The sequence below is a fragment of the Acipenser ruthenus genome, chromosome 12 (assembly GCF_902713425.1).
Source record: "Acipenser ruthenus chromosome 12, fAciRut3.2 maternal haplotype, whole genome shotgun sequence".
Classification (NCBI taxonomy): Eukaryota; Metazoa; Chordata; class Actinopteri; order Acipenseriformes; family Acipenseridae; genus Acipenser; species Acipenser ruthenus.
The window spans coordinates 26,945,700-26,968,806 of NC_081200.1; the positions used below are offsets into that span (position 1 = coordinate 26,945,700).

At 37.1% G+C, this 23,107-nt stretch overlaps 2 protein-coding genes across 3 annotated transcripts in view; one reads left to right on the plus strand and one right to left on the minus strand.

Annotated features, from left to right (window-relative positions):
* Positions 1-128: 128 nt before the first annotated feature.
* Positions 129-19,092, minus strand: LOC117417305 (hippocampus abundant transcript 1 protein-like). 2 transcript variants are annotated; one of them, XM_034029355.2, is made up of 12 exons: positions 18,861-19,092; positions 16,075-16,170; positions 12,218-12,280; positions 11,354-11,481; positions 10,988-11,102; positions 9,779-9,997; positions 9,058-9,171; positions 8,246-8,317; positions 6,272-6,384; positions 5,547-5,644; positions 5,011-5,150; positions 129-1,694 (listed from the first exon to the last, which is right to left on the minus strand). In XM_034029355.2, exons 1-12 carry the CDS (start codon positions 18,939-18,941, stop codon positions 1,491-1,493), a joined length of 1,443 nt encoding a protein of 480 aa, XP_033885246.1. In that variant the 5' UTR covers positions 18,942-19,092; the 3' UTR covers positions 129-1,490. The 2 variants fall into 2 exon arrangements, with proteins under 2 accessions (XP_033885246.1, XP_058890716.1); XM_059034733.1 differs by lacking the exon at positions 18,861-19,092 and adding an exon at positions 17,796-18,030.
* A 2,480-nt stretch (positions 19,093-21,572) lies between these two features.
* The window catches only part of LOC117417406 (ras-related protein Rab-3B-like), a 35,255-nt gene continuing 33,720 nt past the window's right edge, over positions 21,573-23,107 (plus strand). Inside the window, exon 1 of the mRNA XM_034029547.3 lies at positions 21,573-21,895. The gene's annotated coding sequence lies outside the window, so the exon portion shown is untranslated. The remainder of the gene's footprint in view (positions 21,896-23,107) is intronic.

Consider the following 23,107-nt stretch of genomic DNA (forward strand, 5'->3'; position numbering starts at 1 on the left):
TGACTGGTCTTCCTATATTTTTGTTTGTTTCATGGGTCAGTTGGGTGTGTCAGAGAACCAAACAAAAAAAAAACTTTGCAATTTGAAATACATATCTAGCTGTCAGCAATTCACATAAAACAAGTCACTCGCAGTACAATAAAATATGTAACTTTATTGAACTTTACTTTTTAATATTTACAACTTTTAGGATTTTGTCACCAGCTTCTGTTCAAAGTTGAAAATAAAACAAGGCAGTAAAATATAACCACAGAACATGATGAAAAACTGAGCTTACAGTACTTTACACTAATCATATCTTACACAAAATCATATTCAAATATTACAAGCACACACATATACAATTTCAGACAAATTCACACCTGTCATATATGTGATCAGTTATTTGGTAGATTAGCATCTGTTTTTATGTGTGACAATCAAGGAATACTTACTGGAGAAGGCCACTATAAAAACAAAGATCTTACACTTCAAGGCTATAGATTTTGTTTGATAAGACAAGTTTGAGGTCCATTATAAGTCTATATTATGTGGTTATAATGTTTAAAAAGCAGAGCTGCACAACATTAAAACTGCCTAGTTCATAAACTTGCTACTACGGTCAACATTAAAATTCTTAATACTGCATTTTTAACACAGTGCAAAAAAAAATGTTATTACAAAGCACTATTGTAAGAAAACAAATGTTTATTTTGCCTGTCATAATACTTAACATAGCTTTACATGAAATCCACTGATGGATTGTTACACACATATTCATCAATATGTAAAACAACGTGTATATTGCACCCTATTCAGAGCCAGGCTGCCACCTCACGCATAGAGATATACAAATAAATGAAGCAGTCTGCCTCTGGAGTGCGACTTAACAAAAAAGAAAATTGTAGTACCAAGTTCATTCAACTCTTCAACTTTAATGAGGTTCCAACTTGACTTTATGAACAATTATAATTTGTTTTGTACTTAAGTGAATCTATTAAGGCTTTTCATCAATACAGTTAAGATACTATATAAATTATGCAATGTATCCACACTTGTTATCCTTTTATTACACTTGGGTCTGCATACAGTTTTACTCTAGGAAATAATTGGGCTCTCCGGGGAATTGCTTTTGTGTTTCTTGTTTTATTACTCATTTTTTTCCACTTCTCATCAAAGCAGAATGATTAAAACAAACACACTGTGTTTAGTACATTCCAGTTCTACATGGCACAAGTCCTACAATAAGCCATGCCAATATAGAATTTCATGAACAAAAAACAAAAACACTAAACTTCCTCCAGAACTAAAAGTGAAATATTAACTGAAATAAATAAAACTATTGCAAATAGTGCCTTTGGACTGATCTCTCTTTACAAATGGTACAATTTATTCCAACTCCTAACACTAACTTGAAATGTACATGTCTGATATCTTCATAAATAGATAAAAAAGAGGAATGTGAATCCCCATCAGTTTTTACTATTAAAACAGACTATAAATGACATCAGTCATACATTTGTGTCCTGTAATAAAGGTTCTTTATCGTCAGGTGCCTGCAGACAGTGAGGGTGGCCGTGGTTTGCCAAGTGCTTCTTCCAGTTGCTGCTTCTTACCGCTACATTTGTGTGTTCAGGAATAAACAAGGCAACAAGCAGAGCCAGCAGCACAGCACATGCTCCAAAGAGGAAGGGAGGGCCAGGGATAATTGAACCCTGGTGGAGGGAAAAATAAATAAATAAAAAACAACCACCACACACAATGATTAACAGATGGGAAAAAGCAGATTACACCTTACAATTCAAAACACACAAAAATAGTACAATACAGAATTGTCAAAAGATCAGATTTTAAGTAAGACAGATTCTATACTTAAATTAAAAAATAAATGTAAGGCCACATGAGAAAAACTTTGGGAACTGTTTTATAAAAGCCCATTTAGATCACATCTGTACTTCCTGTATAGAAATCAGAAGCATTTGGGACCTGCATGACTGCTGGGGGAGAGGGTTGTTTGCAATAGGAAAACAAAAAACTGCAATCTCAAATGAGCGTGGAATAAAAGGCTAATTATACCATTGCTCTCTGAGTAGTCAATGTAACAGTTACAAATATTTAGCGAGGACTGGTCTAATGTGTCATTTGGAAGTTATCCTCACACATTCTTAAATTTAAACTACTATAGGCTGTTGCAGAAACTGCAGGGAGATATTTGGAAAGTCATTAGAAAACAAGGGACCACATTCACCAGGCATTTTACCAGCTGTTTGCAATTAGTATATTAAAAGATTTCCAACATGAAATGTGTCCGTTCCTTTAAAAAACAAGTTTGTGTCTAAAATAAACAAGACACAAACTTTGCACAGGAGTCACCACTTCAACACCATGACGTACGCAAATACGTCAATTGAAAACCCGCTTACAGTACCATGCCGTATCTGCGTATGTCAAGTTTCCCATTCTATTCTATGATCGGTTTCTCAGTCTAGCGTTTCAGGTTTCATTCTCTAAAGCAGTGCTAGTACTGTGGAATGTGCAATGAAAGTTGGGGGAGGGTCAGGTGACTTTTTTTATCCAATTGCGTGTCATGTAGCAATTCCAGTCTCTAGCTGTTGGCGTTCAGAAGGCTGAGATATATTGCAGGAAGCCATTCAGCTTTTACAAGTATATATATAGTGTTTTAAATTATTATTGTTTTATTTATTATTAGTTTTACATGTTTATAGTTTATATAGTTTTTACCGAAAGCTAAACATGGCAGCGTACGTGGACTTTCTATAATGAGCAATGGGAGTGAAGTTGGTTCGAAGGATTTCGATACCAGCGACTGATGCAAACTTATCATTCAACGATTATAATGAATAGGATGTGGAGCCAAGAACAGTACAAACAAGAGCATGCAGCTACTTTGCAGTGCTGTGACGAAATACTATCAAAACACAGCACTAGGTACAGGCAATGCGGCAGTCAGATCCATCACAATGCCTGCGCAAAGTAGCTGTGTACACGCATTTGTGACTATCCCTCCAACACAAGCGAAGCAGACACCGTAAAAAAGGTACAGGGTCTGCTACGAAAATGAAAACAAAAGAAAACACGCAAGAAAAATGTGCAGTGGTTGCGAATGCAATCCTGGCTTCTGTTGTATTGAACATTTCAATAAATGGCACAGAGCAAGTCAATACTGGCACACGTTTTGATGTTGTTTGATTTTTATTTGATAATTACTGTTTACTGATTATCATTATTAACAGCGATTTTGTTTTCATTGTTAAAAAAAAAACTAAAAAAAACATGTTTTTATCTATATTGAATTAAAAAAAAAAAAAACATTTTTCATCTCTATATTGAATATGGGTATGTAGTACACAGCAGCATAAAGGGTTAATGAAAAACACAGTTTAAGTCATTTATTTGTGTTTTATTTATCATATGTTAACATTTTATAGCAATTACAGGTTTGAAAACATTATTATTATTATTATTTTCAAAATCTGGTACCTGGGAAGGGGTTTCATTTTTACATCTGGAGCTGAAGTGGTTAAATCCTGCTCCCTGCACAATTGTTCACAAATAGACACTATGACCTCTACACCTGCCCAGGTACAGTAGTCTCTGCATATAGGAACACTTTGGCTAAGAGAACAACCTTGTGGTGAAACTGAATTTTCCCCATTGTAAATGTTTCGCCTTAAGAAACAGGAACTTCGCTTAAAAGAACACCTTTTTTGCACCAATAGCGATTCATTCACAACTGATATAGTACTGTTTTGTAACCTGATAACTTGTCAAACTTAAATTCAAATGGTTTATTAAATCTTTTGAATGTGATGATAAATGTGGCTTCTCATCAAGGGTGTCTTGAGGCACACTGACTGGTTTATTAAATCTTTTCAGAACCGCTATCTTTATTGCCTCGTTTGGTATGCCGATTTCCACTACGAGTGCTCCTCATCGCTACAAAAATGGCATGTAAAAAACGGTGAAACACACTGCTGTTTCTCTTGCTATAAAAGGTTAGAAATTGTTTGAGCTCTTGAAAAAAAACCTGAAATCAGACACAAGTTGCCGAGCAATTTGGCGTTTCCCGTTCTGTTGAGTTGCTCCTATACATGTATTCATAATTAATCTAGAGCTGCTGCTGCATTTAATGTATGTAGGGGTGCTGTGTTAATTTAGTTTGACAGTTTATGTTGGTCTTACTTTATTACCACACTTGCCTATTGCTTTTCTCTTACTTATTCTGTTCATTTCATATGTTGATGTACATGCATCATGACATGTAATACATATTTATTTATTTATTTATTTATTCACTGATTCACATTGTGTCTGGTTGTCCACTCTGTCTTAGAGAACACTTCACTTGCTTCCCGAGGGGTGTTCTCTTAGCCAAAGTCTACAGTATGTGCTTTAACCCTTTGCGGTCCTATGTCGGACCAGGGCTGACATTACAATTTTCCTTTCCGGTCCGATGTCGGAACCTGTCCGACATCAAAGATATCAAGCACAGGTCCCCAATCATTTTTTTCCGGGGAAAAAAACAACCAAAAAAAAAAAACAACCAACAACGGAGGCAGATCTGAGCAATACACATAGTCCCTTCACCACAGACATAAACAAACAAGATAGCTGCTTCCGCATCCGATGCTCAAAGAATATTGCAGACATTTGCCAAGCTTTTTGAGATGTTATAGTAATAAAATAATGACTTGGATAGCATTATTGAGGAGTTTGGTGATAAAACGAGTGATCAGGAGATGATTTATCAGTATGCACTACTATGAAGAGATATGTGATAAATACAGCGAACAAGGAATGAGGCAGTGCTGGAGTACAGTATGGAGTGTCCTGTTAATATGCAGTGCCTTTTAAACCTATTTTACTGTGAATAAAATTACTTTTAAACAGCGTGTGTAAAATAAACAGGACTGGACATGCCTGACAGGCGCTGAATAAATGGACAGCAAAGGGTTAAAACCTAGTGAGCGTGTACCCAGTTTACCAGATGAGATGGAAAACACTCCTTACCTGCAAATTATGTACATTATCACCAGGCTCTTGAGGTTTATCAAATTCTACATGAAATATATAGAAAATAAACCCATAGAGTGCCGGTCCCAGGCCATTGCAAAGCCCTCGAATTCCAGTGATCATTCCTTGGACGACACCTGCAAACATGGCAAGATACATAAAATTATTTTTAGAATCTCAGGTTAACAGGGAAACTTTAAAACCCATATTAGTACTACCAAAATTGTAACTGGTTCCCTTTTTCTGTGCTGAAGACCTTTTGGTCATTTTTAGTCTTTATACTTTAAAAGTTATCACACATTTAACCAACGGCACTTTATAACATACAGATCTTACAAACTAAGGTAGCTTGAATTGTTTGTTTCTTTCACAAGCATACCAAGAAAGCCAAAGCTAGTACATGTATATGCAATGGAAAAAAGTGTACATTATATAAACCTTAGCTATCCTTCTCTATAACCTTAGGTACACATCTTAATCCTGCTAAAGAAAGATGCTCAGAGAGAAATGCCATTCTTTTTAGTACAGCTTACCTTGCTGATCCGGGTCTGCAGTCCTTGATACCAAAGCACTGACTGCGGGGAAGGTAATGCTAGACATTGCTGCAACGGCTCCTGCTGCCCACATCATCCTATTGGACAAAGAAAGACAGTACTGAGGGACAGCCTCATCTCAGGGTCAATGCACAGGAACTGAACTTACATTTACAGCCATTGATGAGATTTACAGAAGCACAAGAAGAAATCTTCAAAGACAAACGTTTTGAGGTAAAGTGTTTATCCAGTTGCTTTTTAGTACCTCTACATTTAAGATTTATAATGTAAATGTGAATAGGTACACAGCAATGGAGAAATAATGAACTTGAGCGGTTGGTTACAGTTTGTTTTCTTTAAAGTGTTATCTGCTTCAACATAAAACATGCAAGTCTGATCACACCAACTACAATATGAAGAAGTTTTTGTTTAGCATACTAGTGATCTTTACCATCTAACAAAAAAGCTGCTGGAAAACCAATGAATTTCACAGGGCCCAATGCACGTTGATACCCATTCCATATCAGCAGCCATATTAATATCCTTTACCAATAAAATTAGACATTTAGAAACTCCCTGCAGCCCAGAACAGACCAACCACAGAGAGATGATGTTCATGCATTACAGCTGAAAACTTCCAATATCAACAGTCTAATTAAAAGCCATACAGCTTTTAAGCATGACCATCAAGACCCAACAGTACAGTAAGATGGTACATTGCATACCAGGGTTCAGATCCAAAGCCATAACAGGCAAGCTGCAGGATCTGGAATCCCAAACCCAGTAAAATAGTGTTCTTGTTCCCAATGGAGCGCATCAGCAAACTCAGCACTACAGTCTGAAACAGAAAAATTGTAAAAATCTGAAAAACGTGGCTTTATATTGGTACAACCATATTCCAATATGCATTAAAACACACTTTAATCACACATCACGCAAAAAAAGCCACATTTGGGGTATTATTGCTGTTGAACTGTTTATTAATCAAAGTTTATGTTCAGCTACATACAGTGCCTTGCAAAAGTATTCAGACCCCTGACCAATTCTCTCATATTACTGAATTACAAATGGTACACTGAAATTTTGTTCTGTTTGATATTTTATTTTAAAACACTGAAACTCAATCAATTATTGTAAGGTGACATTGGTTTTATGTTGGGAAATATTTAAGAAAAATAAAAAACTGAAATATCTTGCTTGCATAAGTATTCAACCCCTGTGCTGTGGAAGCTCCCAGTTTACACCGATGAAAGAAATTGCCCTAACGAGGACACAATTACCTTACCACTGGTCTCCACCTGTGAACCATTAAAGTTGCTGTCACATTTTCTGGATAAAAACCCCCACTGTTGAAGGATCATTGGTCAGGCTGTGAATCTGAAGGAAAATGAAGACCAAAGAGCATTCTACAGAAGTTAGAGATAAAGTAATACAAATGCATAGATTAGGGAAAGGGTACAAAATAATATCCAAGGGTTTGGATATCCCAGTGAGCACAGTTGGATCAATAATCAGGAAGTGGAAGCTGCATCACACCACCCAGGCACTGCCAAGAAAAGGCCGTCCCTCAAAACTCAGCGCTCAAACAAGAAGGAGACTTGTGAGAGAAGCCACAGAGACGCCAACAATCACTTTGAAGGAGCTACAGAGTTCAGTGGCTGGGAATGGAGTAATGGTGCACCAGTCAACCATATCAAGAGCTCTGCATAACACTGGCCTGTATGGGAGGGTGGCAAGAAAGAAGCCGTTACTCAAAAAGTACCATCTGAAAGCACGTCTGGAGTTTGCCAGAAAGCATGAGAGTGACCCAGCTGCGATGTAGGAAAAGGTTTTGTGGTCAGATGAGACCAAGATAGAGCTTTTTGGCCAAAACTCAAAGCGCTATGTGTGGCGCAAACCTAACACTGCCCATGCCTCAAGACAAACCATCCCTACAGTGAAGTATGATGGTGGCAGCATCATGCTGTGGGGATGCTTCTCATCAGCAGGGACTGGGCATCTTGTTAAAACTGAAGGAAGAATGGATGGAGCTAAATACAGGGAAATACTGCAAGAGAACCTGCTTCAGTCCGCTAAAAAACTGAAGCTTGGGAGGAAATTCACCTTTCAGCAGGACAATGATCCCAAGCACAAGGCCAAAGCAACATTGGAGTGGCTCAAGAACAAAAAGGTGAATGTCCTACAGTGGCCCAGTCAAAGTCCTGATCTCAATCCCATTGAGAATCTGTGGCACTATTTGAAAATTGCGGTCCACAAGCGCCGTCCAACCAACCTGAACAACCTGGAGCAAATCTGCCAAGAAGAATGGGCCAAAATCACTCCGACACTGTGTGCAAAGCTGGTACATACTTACCCCAAAAGACTTAAAGCTGTTATTGCAGCGAAAGGTGGCTCTACCAAATATTAATGTGTGGGGGTTGAATACTTATGCAAGCAAGATATTTCAGTTTTTTATTTTTCTTAAAAATATTTCCCAACATAAAACCAATGTCACCTTACAATAATTGATTTTGAGTTTCAGTGTTTTAAAATAAAATAACAAACAGAACGATATTTCAATGTACCATTTGTAATTCAGTAATATGAGAGAATTGGTCAGGGGTCTGAATACTTTTGCAAGGCACTGTATATGCACTCTTCCAGTATCCACAATAGGACATAACAGTCAATTTCAAATGTATTAAACAGTAAATACTTACTTGTGCAATGATGGAGAGTACGCCCAAGACTGCTATAAAAGCAGCAACACTTTCTGTTGAAAACCCCATGATCTAAACAGAAATGGACATCTATTTATTAATGTTATGGAGTATTACAAGTACACAGACACTTCTTTCTACCAGTTAGCACTCAAGAGCTCTCGCCCCAGCTTCGGAACGTTTTGAGAGAAAGAAATAAAAATGCTTTCTGGGTCCTTCTGACATTAAACAAACACGAGATGTTATTGTTTTCTAGATCCCTACTGATACAACAGTCTAGCCACATCTAAACCTCTGCAGTTCAAGTAGCTTTAATCTGAATTATGAAAGTTAACCCCCTGAACAGCTCCTGCTCATACTTGGGCTGGGTCTGAACTTGAAACCTAGGGTATTGGTTGATTTAATCAACACTTACTTGCCGGGAAAAGCCACAGCTGGATTTACAGCACTGGACTTTCACCCTGGATCTGTGGGATTAACACTAAAAAGAAGTATGTGATGCAATCCAGGTGGATTACCTGGTAGTGTATAATGTTCTACAATAATCCAGCTTTTGCAAATTCTGGCAACGTATAGGTTGGTCAACTCAAACCCTGAATCAAGTATATACACATTTCAGCTGGTGCTTTCATTGATCTCCAATTGACTTGTGTTCGATATAACAAACTACTGCAATCTAATATAGTATGTATAAATTAATAAAACATTTAAAAGAACAAGTACAAGTCTAAATGTTCTTTTTATTAAAAAGCCTTTAAAGGTTGTTATATGAAGTGCGATGGTGGTTCTCTCATCACCGGCACTGAACTCACCTGTCTGAGATACAGAAAGAAGCTGGAGTACTGGCCTGCTTCAGGGAGGTAGGAAAGGAACACAGTTATGCAGATCAGCAGCACTGTTGAATCCTGACCCACCTTTTTAAGAGACTAGGAAAGAAATTGGAGAACCACAGTCAATTTAACAGCTTAACAGTTAAATATGCTTAACAGCAGTACTGTATTGAGAACAATTCATCATCATAAGTGTAAATGGCAGCAATGTTTTTAATACATAAAACATGTTTGTTTTATCCCTTTCAGAGCCAATCAGACCTGGGTGACAGGTTTTTGCCTTTGTGAAGCAATGGCTGACCTGTGTATTCCTTCAATTGTCTAATCAGTGGCGCCACAAGACAGAAATATAGGACCATATGAGAACACCCTGTTCTGTTATCCTTCATTCACTCATTCATTTTTCTGGCCAATAGAAAGGTACAGTACTGACCACGACTTGCACAACATTTTCTTGGTAATGCTCAAAGTCTTTCTGTAATGCTGAAGATCTCCCAATAAATAATTTAACATACTGTATCATCATATCTATAAATAATGGAATGGGCAAGTTATGATTCATTTACTAAACTTCCATAGAAGGATGGGGGAAAATGCTACGTTGCTTTATCAAAATGTGAAAAAAACATTGATCAGATATTGAAATAAAAGGTGACTCTGCAATGCCATGATAAACTACTGTAATAGCTTTGACTGCACTCACTGCAAATGGATCAGCCTGTTCCCAGGAGATAGGGGCTCCCCAGGATGCCGGCCTCATTTTCTCTGGCAGGGATTCTGGGACCGCTACTAGGATGAAGCAGATATCCAGCAGCGCTATAGCTGTGGCCAGCACTACCACCAGGCTGTCCCCATATACTCTGGAAAGGTAGGCACCAATAGCTGGGCTTGTCACCAGACTGGCGGCAAAAGTGGCAGATACCTGAAATTCAAATACAAAAATCTATTAATTTACAGGGGAAAAAAAAGGAATCTACAGTATTTTACTATTTCAGGATATACATACAGGACATCCTTAGCTGGGTTTGTTTACAATGGGCGTCTTTCCAAGAGTGGACAGCCCAATTATAACCACTAGACATTACAATAGAGTTTAACATATCAGTACTGCCTGGTACACAATGAATGTTAGGCCGATGAGCTGGTCAGCTGACAGTCATGCCTAATGCTACACAATACTGCTCAATCCTGTGTCTGAGTGCCGAGAAGAGCTGCGATTATATGTAGTCACCAAGATGTTTAAGAATTAACCCAAAGTGACTAATTCAATAAAGTTTAATATTTATAAAACGTTTATAGAACACCTCTCAGCAGGTTTTTTCCACCCTCTATAGTTCTGAAACTAGTTTACATTTAAAAAGATCCAGTTCCTTATACCATGCGACTATTGAGCTGCACAAGGCAAAGCGAGTCAGACTCAAAGTAAATCACAGAAGAATTGAATTGAGCAATGGGAATAATACTAAATTAAAGCAAGAACATGTATTTCACTGTGAATTGTCATTACAGAAGTTCTCAATAAACAGCGCCCATAAGGCTAAATAACATTTGTGTTTAACTGAACAGTTGTGGATCACTGCAGTTTTAAATGAAGCATTATAAGTTAGTGAATGGGGTCTATTGTGTGTTAACATGCTCATGTTTGAAAGGATGGCAAGTCCCGTTACTCTGTTATCACTCAGACTTGTTGCGCAATATAAACAATGGACTGCCGGTTATTCTGGCAAAACTAGGATTGTACTACAATGCAGAAGTCCATATATTTTAGCCTTGAGTTGAACAGGAATAGAACACAAGGAATTGAAAAAGGCATAGTCATGCTTTCCTTTAATGAGGGTCAGTTGGATTTGAAAAATTGATTAGCAGTAAATAAACTAAAATGTCAACACATAAGCTGTGGTGAAGTACTTACCTGTCCATAGGCCATACTCCGTTCATGTTCCTGGGTTATGTCAGCTACATAAGCAAATACCACAGAGAAGGTCACTGCAAAAACTCCAGACACTGAAATAACAGCAAAATACCACCTGAAAAAGAGAACCAGGGACACTCAATATCTCCGAGCACACAACTCTACCCTTTGAAATAATATACGAAAGTACTTAAGACTGTAAATCTTTCTTTAAAAAAAAACCAATAAACGTTTACAACTTAACCACAGTATAATTTAAAAGGCTAACTACCTACATATAATAAGATATTAGTGGACCGGTAATTTCATGCAGAACCCTAAAGAGACTGCGTCTTATATGATCGAGTGGCAGAAAGATTCACAAACCAAGGGCTTATTTTCATGAGTGGAATGGGCGCACAGGTGAAGAACACTGTTAGTAGCAGAAAAGACTTCCTTCCCCACACATCCGAAAGGGCTCCGATTAGGGGAGCGCTCAGGAATGATAACAACCCCTGAAACACACAGGAATTTAACAGTTAGTGTACAGAAATGGAAACAGCACAATGCAATATCTCACACACACTCTCCTTACAGACCAACAGGGCCTCGACATCTCCAAATATTTCCACAAATTGCACAAACCAAATTGGACCAGGATTGATTGTGCTAAATTAACAAAGTACAATCTAGGGATTGATCATTTTTACTGTACTCCTTATGAAACAAAGAATAATACAATAATATGAGCTACTACAAAGATGCTACAGAGAAGGGACAGTCCATCTTTAAATAATTTAAGGATTTCTTTTATAAAAATGTTCTGTTTTAAAATGAAGTGTAAATATGAAAAGTTATCCCCTATATTGAGTAAAATGAAAAAGTTGTTCTGTGGGTCTAGCTATGGTAAATAGATATCTGGGGTACTACTGCACTTGGATTGAATTGCTCAGTAAGATTTTAAATATCGGAGGCATTCATAAGATACCAAAAACATTTTCATATCTGTATTTATTCCTCTGTCCCAACAATAATAAACTAAGTATATGTGGCAATCTAGCCCTTTCAGTCCTGTTTCACCCCACCCAAGGATGTAGAGAAACTCCTAAAGGGAATCTATGAAGTTCTGTTTATATTAGAAACAAGCCAAACCACATCATCTTGCCTAGCAGTGATGCCGTGATTATTGTATGTGTTTTTTTTTTTTTTTCTTTGCAGACGAGTTTACAAGCATACTGTATGCAATCTTACCTTTACTCCTTGGATTAAGCCATTCATCAAAAATGTATGCTTCGGGAATGTCTCGTGTAAAACCTACAATATAGGAAAATGAACAGAAAAGAACATATATTTACCCTTTATGCGTCACTGCTTTGAAAACAATATTTTTATATATATATATATATATATATATATATATATATATATATATATATATATATATATATATATATGTTAGCTTGAGCAGGTTTAACCTGCATTCTCATTTAGCAGACCCTAAACCACACAGATCCTGACAATTATCTTTTGATCTACATCATTTTCTTTTGTGTTCCAAGAGCCAATGTAATCCTGTGCATTATTAAGATTTTTCATCTGTGTGAAAGTGAAGTTTTACTCATCACCAAACTTCCCCTCTCCCAGATTAATTATTAGATTTCCAGACCATAGGCTGGGAAGCCTATTGTTATTGCTGGGATTATTCTTTTTATTATTATTATTTTTCTTTCCGCCATTATTGCTCAAAAACTCACCTGATTTCGGTAGGTTGGTAGATGCTTATGGGAAGATGGAAAATGCTAAAGAACTTATGTCGTAGTTCACATGGTTTGACTGCCATATTGGATTGAAAAAAAACCAAACATTTTGCCAAAATGTAAAAATTCGTCTTTCGAAAACAACTTATTGCAGAGTGCTGAAAGTTAGTATAGTTGTTGAGGGATAGTCCAGGATTAACTGGTGTTCGTAAGAAGCCGATAGGTTGTGTGGTATGGCGGCCATGCTGCAAAATCGCACGGTACAGACATCATAATCACAAACTACGAAGATCTTCTCCCAAACCGCTAGTCCGACAAACAAACCCAGTGGCACATATGATCGTAGTGTGGTTGTCTTTAAAGGGTGTTAAAAGGGAAGTTGCTACAATGAAAAACATGGCGGCCATGTTGGATGACATCATCAACATACAGAACTGGCTCATAACTCCTTATAGAGTGCAGATAGGGTCATGGTTACTATGGAACACATATAGTAACCCATATATGCTCTATTAAACAAATGTCATTGCCTGTGAACTTTGACCTCTCCTAAAGGTAAAATGTAAAACTGCCTTATAACTCATAATAGAGTGCACATAGGGTCATGGTTACTATGTAAAAATGCCATTCTGCAGTTTGGTACTGGTATTGGTACTGGCATTCTGCACTATTTGTTAAGTATTTATTACTGGCACTGGCATTTTGCACTATTTGCTAAAGTGTTTTGTACTGGTCCTGGAAGCCATAAAGTTGCTTGCAACTAGTTTTTTTTATAGTTTGAAATACTAACTAATTTACAATAATCAATCCATAGATTAATATATTATTACTGTGGTTTTTTTGGCCATTTTTTAAATTGATGCTTTGAAGGTCCAACATATCAATAATACAAGTCAGTTTTTTTTCCATAATTTCACTTTTCCATCTGCACCATGAAACCAGTCTTTAAAACTAGATGCCCAGTCCTTCTGATATTAAACTGTGGCTGCTGTCTGTTCCATCTGCAATTTCCCTGACAATTGTATTCACATCCACTATGTTCAGCCCATACGTTTCTTTCTGCAGTTCGAGACTTAAAACCAGCCTCATTAAGTAACTTCCATAACCTGCGTAAATCGGAGTGACTGAGTTCTTCCCACTCGCAATCCTAACTGTAATTTGATCTAGTCGGGTTGCTGATAGAAATGAACAAATCTGAAGTTAATCCCAATGTTTAATGAATCTTTCAAACTGTACTACACCTTTAAAACCCTGTTTATACATCAACGAAAGCTGACTATTTTTTTCTGTTTACAAGAGCAAACTTCACAGCTGCAGTAGATTAAATAAATGAACACATCTGCAAATATGCTCTGAATAATTTTGTTTTAAAATGCCAAGGACAGTTGGGCCATTGTCTGCTGCCCCTTGCTGAACTTGGACAGAAGTCTCACTTAAAAGTTTAATTTGATCAAGCAATTAAAATGAGTTGAATATACAACGGACAAATGGGGATAAATAATATACGCAATCAAAATATTTTTCTATTAGAGGCTCCACAGCGAAACACTACTTATGTATTGTTGCACAGAGCAGTCAGTAGATGTCACTTGAAAACATGCCATTAAAAAACGTCTCATTTAGCAAAACCTCTATCATATTCAACATGCAACAAAACCATGGTTACCAACATTCTAAATGAAATAACGTTTGGTCACAGCAGAGTTATACCTTGTAAAGATAAAGATCCTACGCAAATTTAAAAATTGTCTCAAATAAACCGTGGAAAACACAGCATATAAAAGTGTATTACACAGACTTTTATAGCATAAACTTACGAGTAAAAATATGCACAGAACAAAACATTACATAGATGAACAGAACTAACTTGCACTTATTTGGAGTCTGAGCTCCACCCCTCTCCTGCTTCAGCACAGCTTGACTCAGAGTCACTGGAAGGCAAGGCAGACGGGCCCGCTTCTTCCTCCGTGGAGACTTCAGCCGTCGGCCAGGGTATTGTGCACAATATTCATTGTGTTTTTCTCTTGCGCCCCATTTTCAAATCAAACTAGTAACCTGTCACCGTATGCCTAAAGCAAAAGCTTATGTACACCTTAACCAGCTAATTTCAAAGTAGGCGCTTTGAATGACAGGCGCTGTAGCTGGCAAATGAAAGTGCAGTCAGTGCAGGTCTTGATGATTAACAGTCATTTAAACAAATGAGAGCATTCTAGCACTGCTTCAGTCAACGAGATCTGTCAGAACAGGGTGAAACTACAGTACTAACGGACCACTGAGATGACTGACAGCGACCCCCAGCCATTCAGAGCGGAAGGGAGACGGGACAGACAGCAAGTATAAAAACTACACAAACTAGAGAGGATCTCTAAATTATTATTTCTGGTAAGAAAATAAAAAACAGCGAGTGGTTTACCAATGTTTATCGTATATTAAATTTATTTCAGTCGAACTCATATTTTTTGGGAATTCAACGTTTAACGAGCTTTACCAATTAATATTGAAAAAGTAGCAAGCCTAAATATAACGTACTGGGGAGCACTCAAAAAAAAAAAATGGTACCATTATTGCAGTTCTATAAAATACTGTATTCATTTAATGTATTAATATACAAAGATGTGCAAGTAGATTTTTTTTTTTATTATTATTTTTTAAAATACGTCTAGATCTTTCCAAATGAAAAACGGAGTCTTCATTGCAGTTTACATATTGTTGGGCATGAGAACTTAGGAGCAACATCAATTTTGGAAGGAAAACATTAACCAAAATATTTAATCAAAGCCAAATTTGCACAGCAACAAAAAAACATCTGAAATCAGCCAGAAGTCAAATCTCTGGAAGTGAATAAGGGGGAAATCTGCCAGTTTTTCTAAATAAAATGCATCCCAGATTGTCTTAATTATAATATCTCCAGAGATAGTGGTATCAATTGTGCGGATGACAAATTAAAAAACATGCCTAACTTAGATCTATCAGTAACACAAAAAATAAACTGTCATGACCGCCATCTAGAATTACTAAAAGAAACATAATAAATTAAATGATTAACATGTCGATTAGAAGTCGATTTGAAAAATGTCCTAAAAAAACAAATTCTAGTTAAAACGTTTGCCATTGAATTTATTACATTTTTTAGTATTTCCAAATTTAACACAAGTGAAAGTTTAACAGTTATAACTGTATGCATGTGAAGTGCGACATACAGACAGGACAACTCCATATAACCCCCTCTTGCTCCCTTTGCCCTTTGCTCCCATTTAGGCTGCCTTGCCAATATTGCAGAACCTTTGCCCTCACTAACCAACTCACTTCAAATACATTTCTACTCCACATATATGTGTTCCAATCTCTTACCACCAGTGTGGGTGCTGTCAGAAGACCCCATGCAAAAAACTCCAAGAAGATGACAATCACTGCATGGTACACACTGGGTGCTCCTATTCCTTGTGGCTGGGGAAAAAGCAAAAAAAAATAATAAATAAAAAGAACAGACATTTATTTGAAATGTAAATAAAAAGAATGAGCTTCGTAAGTCACACATGAACTAATGAGTAGTATGGTTTGTCTAAGTTAGCTAGTGTGTGATTAACTAAGCCCATAGAAAAACCTTAATTGTTATAATAGACTGCTGTTCAGTGCAAGATGCTTTATCTGTGGTGAACACATGACCAGGGCTACTACTATGCCTTTTTTAGGTAAAAAGGCTGACATTAGGAATATTACACTCCACTTGCATGTCAATTGATTGTTCCGGTTAGCATTCTGACTACTAAGGCTTTCTTAACACATTTGGATTTGCCATTTAAACTATGTGGATACTCTTGTTCAGTTGTGCTGAGAATCGGTGAGAAAACCAGACACTGAACCCGATTCAAATACAGTAACTGATCTAAAATCCCTGCATAACATAAGCTTTATTTGAATCACAGTATCTGTAAGAACTATAATGTTTGTTTTAAATAAACATCTTTATGATTGCATTATAGAACCAGATAATACTGAATCAGATTAAACATCAATACTATATATATTTTTTAAAAAGGTAGTTTTTGTAAAGTAAAAATATCAAGTAAAGGGAAAGTGAAGCACTAACTCAATTATAAAGTCATTGTCACACCAGAGGTACACATGGGTGATAATAGCCTATTTAATGGCACCTGCCAGCCCCATACAGTCACCAAAATCAGCAATAAGCACCAATTATTGAGAAATAAAATAAAGAACAATTTAGCTAGACTGCTAAGCTAACATATGGGTATAGATTTTTAAAAGAAATACAAAATACAAAATAATGGCTGTTTCTAGCAGCCTAACTACATCTCCACACTCTATACATTATTATTATTATTATTATTATTATTATTATTATTATTATTATTATTATTGTAAAGCAAGCTTGACAGCATGGAATGGATAATACTATTAGGAGAGACACCTGCAAGCAAGAGGCGATGCGTGTATCAAGTAACAGGAAAACAGAGGAAATAAATTGTTTAAAGCAGAAAAAAGAGGAACACCTTGGCCTATATGCTAGAAATGATTCCAACTGAGGAAAAAAATGGGGTGTGAATTTAAATACCTACAATCAGGAATTTTCTAATCCATATGGATTGAAATCTGTACATGAGAGCTTTTGCAAGTGCAGTGCAAACATGTATGCTATTCTGACTAGGCCAGTTAAAATCATGCATACTGTACATTTATTGTTCTCTTATTAATTATTATTTATTTCTTAGGCGACTTACAATTGTTACAACATATCACATATACATTATTTCACATTATACAGATATCACATTATTTTTACATACAATTACCCATTTATACAGTTGGGTTTTTACTGGAGCAATCTAGGTAAAGTACCTTGCTCAAGGGTAAAACAGCAGTGTCCCCCACTGGGGATTGAACCCACAACCCTCCGGTCAAGAGTCCAGAGCCCTAACCACTACTCCACACTGCTGCCCTTACATCACTTCCCAAACTTAACTACAAGGGATTGTATTTTATACCTTCGTCACTTTACATTGGTAACAATAATCATATTTGACAGCGTTTACTTTTTTTTCAATACTTACCCACCAGCTCTTTGAAACTGTCTTCTTTGAAACTTCCATTATAAAAATGTAATTCTGGTAACTGCTCAGAAAAGACGACCCGATCCTTAACCACAATTGAACAAAGCACCGAGTCGTCTTGTTGCGACCGTCAGTAAGTTGCAGCAGTAGAAACAGTGACTTATGTCGTCGGTGTACAGATGGTCTTAGCAAACAAAGAATGAATACGCATCTTCACACCAGACCGCACATTGTTTGGCCTGCTGTCCTGCATACCTCGCGGTTTTGTGACGGTAATCAGGATCCGCTTTTCAATTTTAACACTTTGCGCCGCTTGACAGTTTCCTGCCAGTACTATTTGCGGAACTGCTACCGTTTCAACTGACATTTACACTAGAAATTACATTATCGCAGTACAGCACAGAACAGATTCATTGTATTTATCTTGCTCTTAATTGTATTATTGCTTGTACTGTGATACTTGAAATGTATTTGCTTACGATTGTAATTCGACCTGGATAAGGGCGTCTGCTAAGAAATAAATAATAATAATAATAATAATTCACATGTTTGCTCCAGGTAAAACACATATTAATCGCTACGTTTTTAAATGTAGATTATTTTAAATGTATTAAAACATCTGTAACGAAACCCTTAATTAAACTCCCAGACGTTTAATTTAATAACCAGAATATGGCGTGTTTACAATTACATTCCCATATAAGGTGGTAAAACCCGCCTACAAATATAATAAAACTAGCATATATAATATATATATATATATATATATATATATATATATATATATATATAATCACTTAAGTTTTGGGGAGGCACAGTATCTGTTACACTTGTTTTGTATAAACGCATTACAAAGTACAGCATGACGTTCCAGATGGTCTTAGTTGTTGCTGAATACACAGCAGCAGGCAGGCAATTTTGCTTCGATTGAACGATTCACTCAATGTATTAATTCAACAATACAATAGACTCCGACAGCTGGCACAGCAAATGTGACCCAACCGATATAAACAATGAATAGTGAGGTGTCCGCCCCAGTGTGTACACTTCCCCCTCCAGACTCACCGTGCCACCATCCTTAATAACGATCTTCTTCGCCAGCATAATACTGCGGTTCACCCGCTTCTTCTTCTTCCCCTGTGTCATATTACCATCCTAAGCTTTCTTTTTATTTAACTAACTATGAAACAATAAGAAAAAAAACTACTGAAAGGGAGACCGATAGAAATGTCGTTAACTCCGTAAATGTTCTCAGGCTATTCAATCATCTCAACGCCGCCATCTTGGGACAAAAACACCAGCGAGGCACGCTGACGTCAAATCGCAAGATTTAGGGGCCCGACCACTGTGACGTCACGTGACTTAAAAACCGTCTACTAGCTGTGCGAAGTCTTTCTGCTATGGAGGTTTACAAAGTGCATATCTGAACGATGTATTTACATATTTTACATTACGATAGGAATTACTGATAACCACAGTTTATTATAACCCGCGTTACTCTTCCGTGAATTTGGAGAGCTAGGGGCTGATTTGGTCAACCTATACCCAGACACGATAAACCACAGCTGGATATTTTTCCTTCTTGCAACTCTAGAGAACCCCTCTCAGTTGTATCACTGATTTATTTCTAGGGATTAGATAGCTGATGCAATTCAGGGTGGTTTATCCTGTCGGGGTATATAGGCTGATCAAATCAACCCCTCACTCTCTTCAGCGAAACCAGCCTTTCTGCAATAAAACAAACTTACTGGACTGTCAGCAAGCTTTGCTTTCTAATAAGTTGAACACATTGAAAGTAGTTAACAAAGACATTTAATTGAGGCTTTATGATAACATGATCGCAGGAAACTGCTGTTTTAAGATCACTCCAGAAATAAACATGCTTATAATGTTAGTTAAAATAATTATTTTAAACTTATTTTCCAGCAGGAATATAGCGAAGGTTCGGCACAGTGGTACAGTAATGCGTGGGTGTAGATAAGACACCTGCGTGTTGGTCACGTAAAAAACAGCATCCTGTGTTGGCATGGGCATAGGATGTGCAAAGCGGAGATAAGACCTGTGCTGGCCTGCGGTTTTCACAAAAATAGCAAACGAAAGGACTTCAGCATATGTTTTCCTTTTTTCTGTCACCTAGCACGTCATATAATAAATGAACCCTCCCGGGAATGCAGTTGTATAGTGGAGACGGGTATATGTACTGTAGCATTTATGTCACTCTTTTACGTTTTGCTAGACACCCACAATTGTGATGAAACTTGCCTAGCACCTTCTTTAACACAGTGTTAAGTGAATCATAATTGTGGGGTATATGGAGTGTGTGAGTCTGACTGACTGTATGTCACATTTACATTTAACATATAGATAACTGCTTGTCTAATTGGGATGACATTTGCTAAGGACATTTTTTTAGCATGAGTAGCATAATCCGGAGGTGTATGGAAACTGATTGTCTCTCTTCCGACTCTTTCTGCATGTCATTTTAGGGCTTTGCATACATTGTTATTATTGCTATTACAGAATGGACGGTGTCATTAAAGAAATGAACAGTAATGATTGAATGGATGGATTTGGATTGAATGGATTGGAACCAGAATCATGGCAAGCAGCACTTACCTGCCAAATTCCAGTGCTCTGTAACCAATTTCTCCGCCTTGCTGAATTGCTATTTCCAACCATGCAAAAGAAAGGCGGTACTTTTTTTCCCCTTTTTTAACTTGTAAATGTTACACAGGAGACTGGCTAATACAAATGGTTCTCATAAAATGATACTGTTCTGTTTGACAGACAAAGGCGCTGGCACATACGATTTAACAGGAGCACACATGGACAGGGCTGTATTTTGACAGTACCCGCTTCTACCAAAGACTACATACTGTATATTTCAAGAAGAGCGACCAGTTACACAACAGCCCTCTCGTCAACCAATTTATGAATTAATGTAATTTCGTGTAATTAGCTACAATTACCACAAGAGGGCGCTATGTGCTTATTATTGTAAAAGGCACAAAGGCTGACTACACCTGTTTGTCAACAGATTATCTGAGCAGTTCAGAGGCAGAGGCAAACTTCAGGTACGAACAGGATAGTGCTGGCTATGCTGGTTAAAAACGTTACGTCCCCTTCTCTATACAATTATAGCTGTTTACAGTGAAATGTATTGGTACACTAAAATACAGTTTCTTCTGTGCACCTATGCACCTAAAATCAAGAAATGTATGTTGCCTGCTAGAATATATGTTGCCTGCTAGAACTATCGCATGATAGCTTAATACGAGACTGAGGTAGCTGGTTCAAGATAGTTAGTTGTGCCATTTCAAGAAAATCGTCAGCATTGTATTATTTTGAACTAAGATTCTGAAGGCCAGTAAGGAATGCGGTTGTCCTAAATGCATAATTGCTGTGCACCTGGCCATATACCTAATGATAAAGAAATATGCAGTCAAACGGCTTGTTAAATCAATAGGAATTTTAATACATTCTGTGCGTTTCATGTTAGAATAAAGTATCCATGTTTAAAAATATATCTACACACATGTTATCTCCAACATTAGTCTATGCAATTACGTTATTCTATATTAATATTAATTCTTAAATAAAACCAAGGCGTAGGCTACGGTATAATACATCATATGAATGTGAATTAGGCGCTATTGAGTACTGTATGTCCTATTTTATAACGTATAAGTTGGAGAATATGAATCTGTATGTATGCCATGTATGTAGCTTGCTTACGTGTGTGTGTGTGTGTGTGTGTGTGTGTGTGTGTATTTTAAGGGGGAGGTGAAACATTTTGTAATCCCAGCTGTGGCTCCACCTTAATGTCATCAGTTTGCTAAGGCAAGCATTGAGCTCGAGAGGGGAGCCTTGTGAAAAACAGCGCATCTGACAAATTAATTGTAGGCTATTAAACTGCCTTTAACAGCGAGCAAAATACACTAGATATTGATTAAGGTGGGGATACAAGAAAAACAGCAACGTAACTGTCAAGAAGACCTTGAGTTTAACAGTACATCCCACCCGCTGCTACCCGGGTCCGAGCGCTACTTCTTCTGCTTGGTTTGCAAAAGGGTTTTGGCGTCAAAACGTCGCAAACAAAGGTGAGGCTTTTTTAAATGTATTTTTAATTTTAATGTTTTAAGGTGGGGGTGGGGATGGGGATGGGGTAGGGGTAGGGGTAGGGGTAGGGGTAGGGGATGGGGATGGGGTAGGGGTAGGGGTAGGGGTAGGGGTAGGGGTGCTACACCTGGGGAAAATGCATTTGTTTTTATTACCATTTTTTTTATTGCTCTCGTTTTATACATACAGTTTCCAAAAATAATTGTTTGCATTATAGTTATTATTATTACTATTCATAATAATATTAATATGTTTACAAATGTATTTTTTCACACTGATCAAAATGTAGATTGATATGTATAGTGTGTTTATCCCTGTAGTGTATGTTCTTGCATAGGCAACACATTTTAACACTTCATTATTTAAAAACCCGTGCATTCAAAACGTGACCTGGAACACTGTTTCCATTGCGAGGTCTTATTTTCCTTTTACTGTCAACGTCCTCCAAAAAAATGTAAAGATGAGCGTGCAGCTCTGTGGTCACGGGGGCTTAACAGTTCAGCGATGCAAATAGGCAAAACATATTTTATAATTTGCATCTCTACTTTGAATAGAACGACTCACCTAGGGACGAGCGTCGTCATAATAACTTTAGGCGTTCACAAAAATAATAAAAACATCATAATAATTCAGTATTCTGCTAAGAAATAAAAAAGTATCGTTTTTGAAATCCAATTACCTGACAGTAGAGGGTAGCTGGCACGCGCCTGGATGGGAGTGCCGTCCAGCTATCGCTAAGAATGCATTTTTAACAGCAAGGGTTTATTTATTTATTTATTTATTTATTTTTACTAAGCGTATTATTTTTTCCACAAGAGAGATTGCAAGAGAAAAACGGCAGCACAAACCGACCTTGTAAGAGCACACCTGGTTAATGACATCACACGACTTACAGTTTTGCCACCACCACAGGTAGAATTCTTACAGTATATCATTAGGGAAGAGAACATACCAGCACTTCAATTTCTTCTTAAAGCTGCAGTTTCCCAGTCATTTGCGATTATAATCTAAATGTAAAATATGGAAGTGCTGAGCAGCTGAAACAGATCTGTTGTATGTTGTGCCAAAAACTATCCGACAAGTGCAACCAGACACCAAATATTATCAATTTACTTCGAATGCAGAACAATTGGTTGAGACATATATATTTTTTAACCTCAAATGTGCCTTATTTAGGAAAAAACAAAAACCCA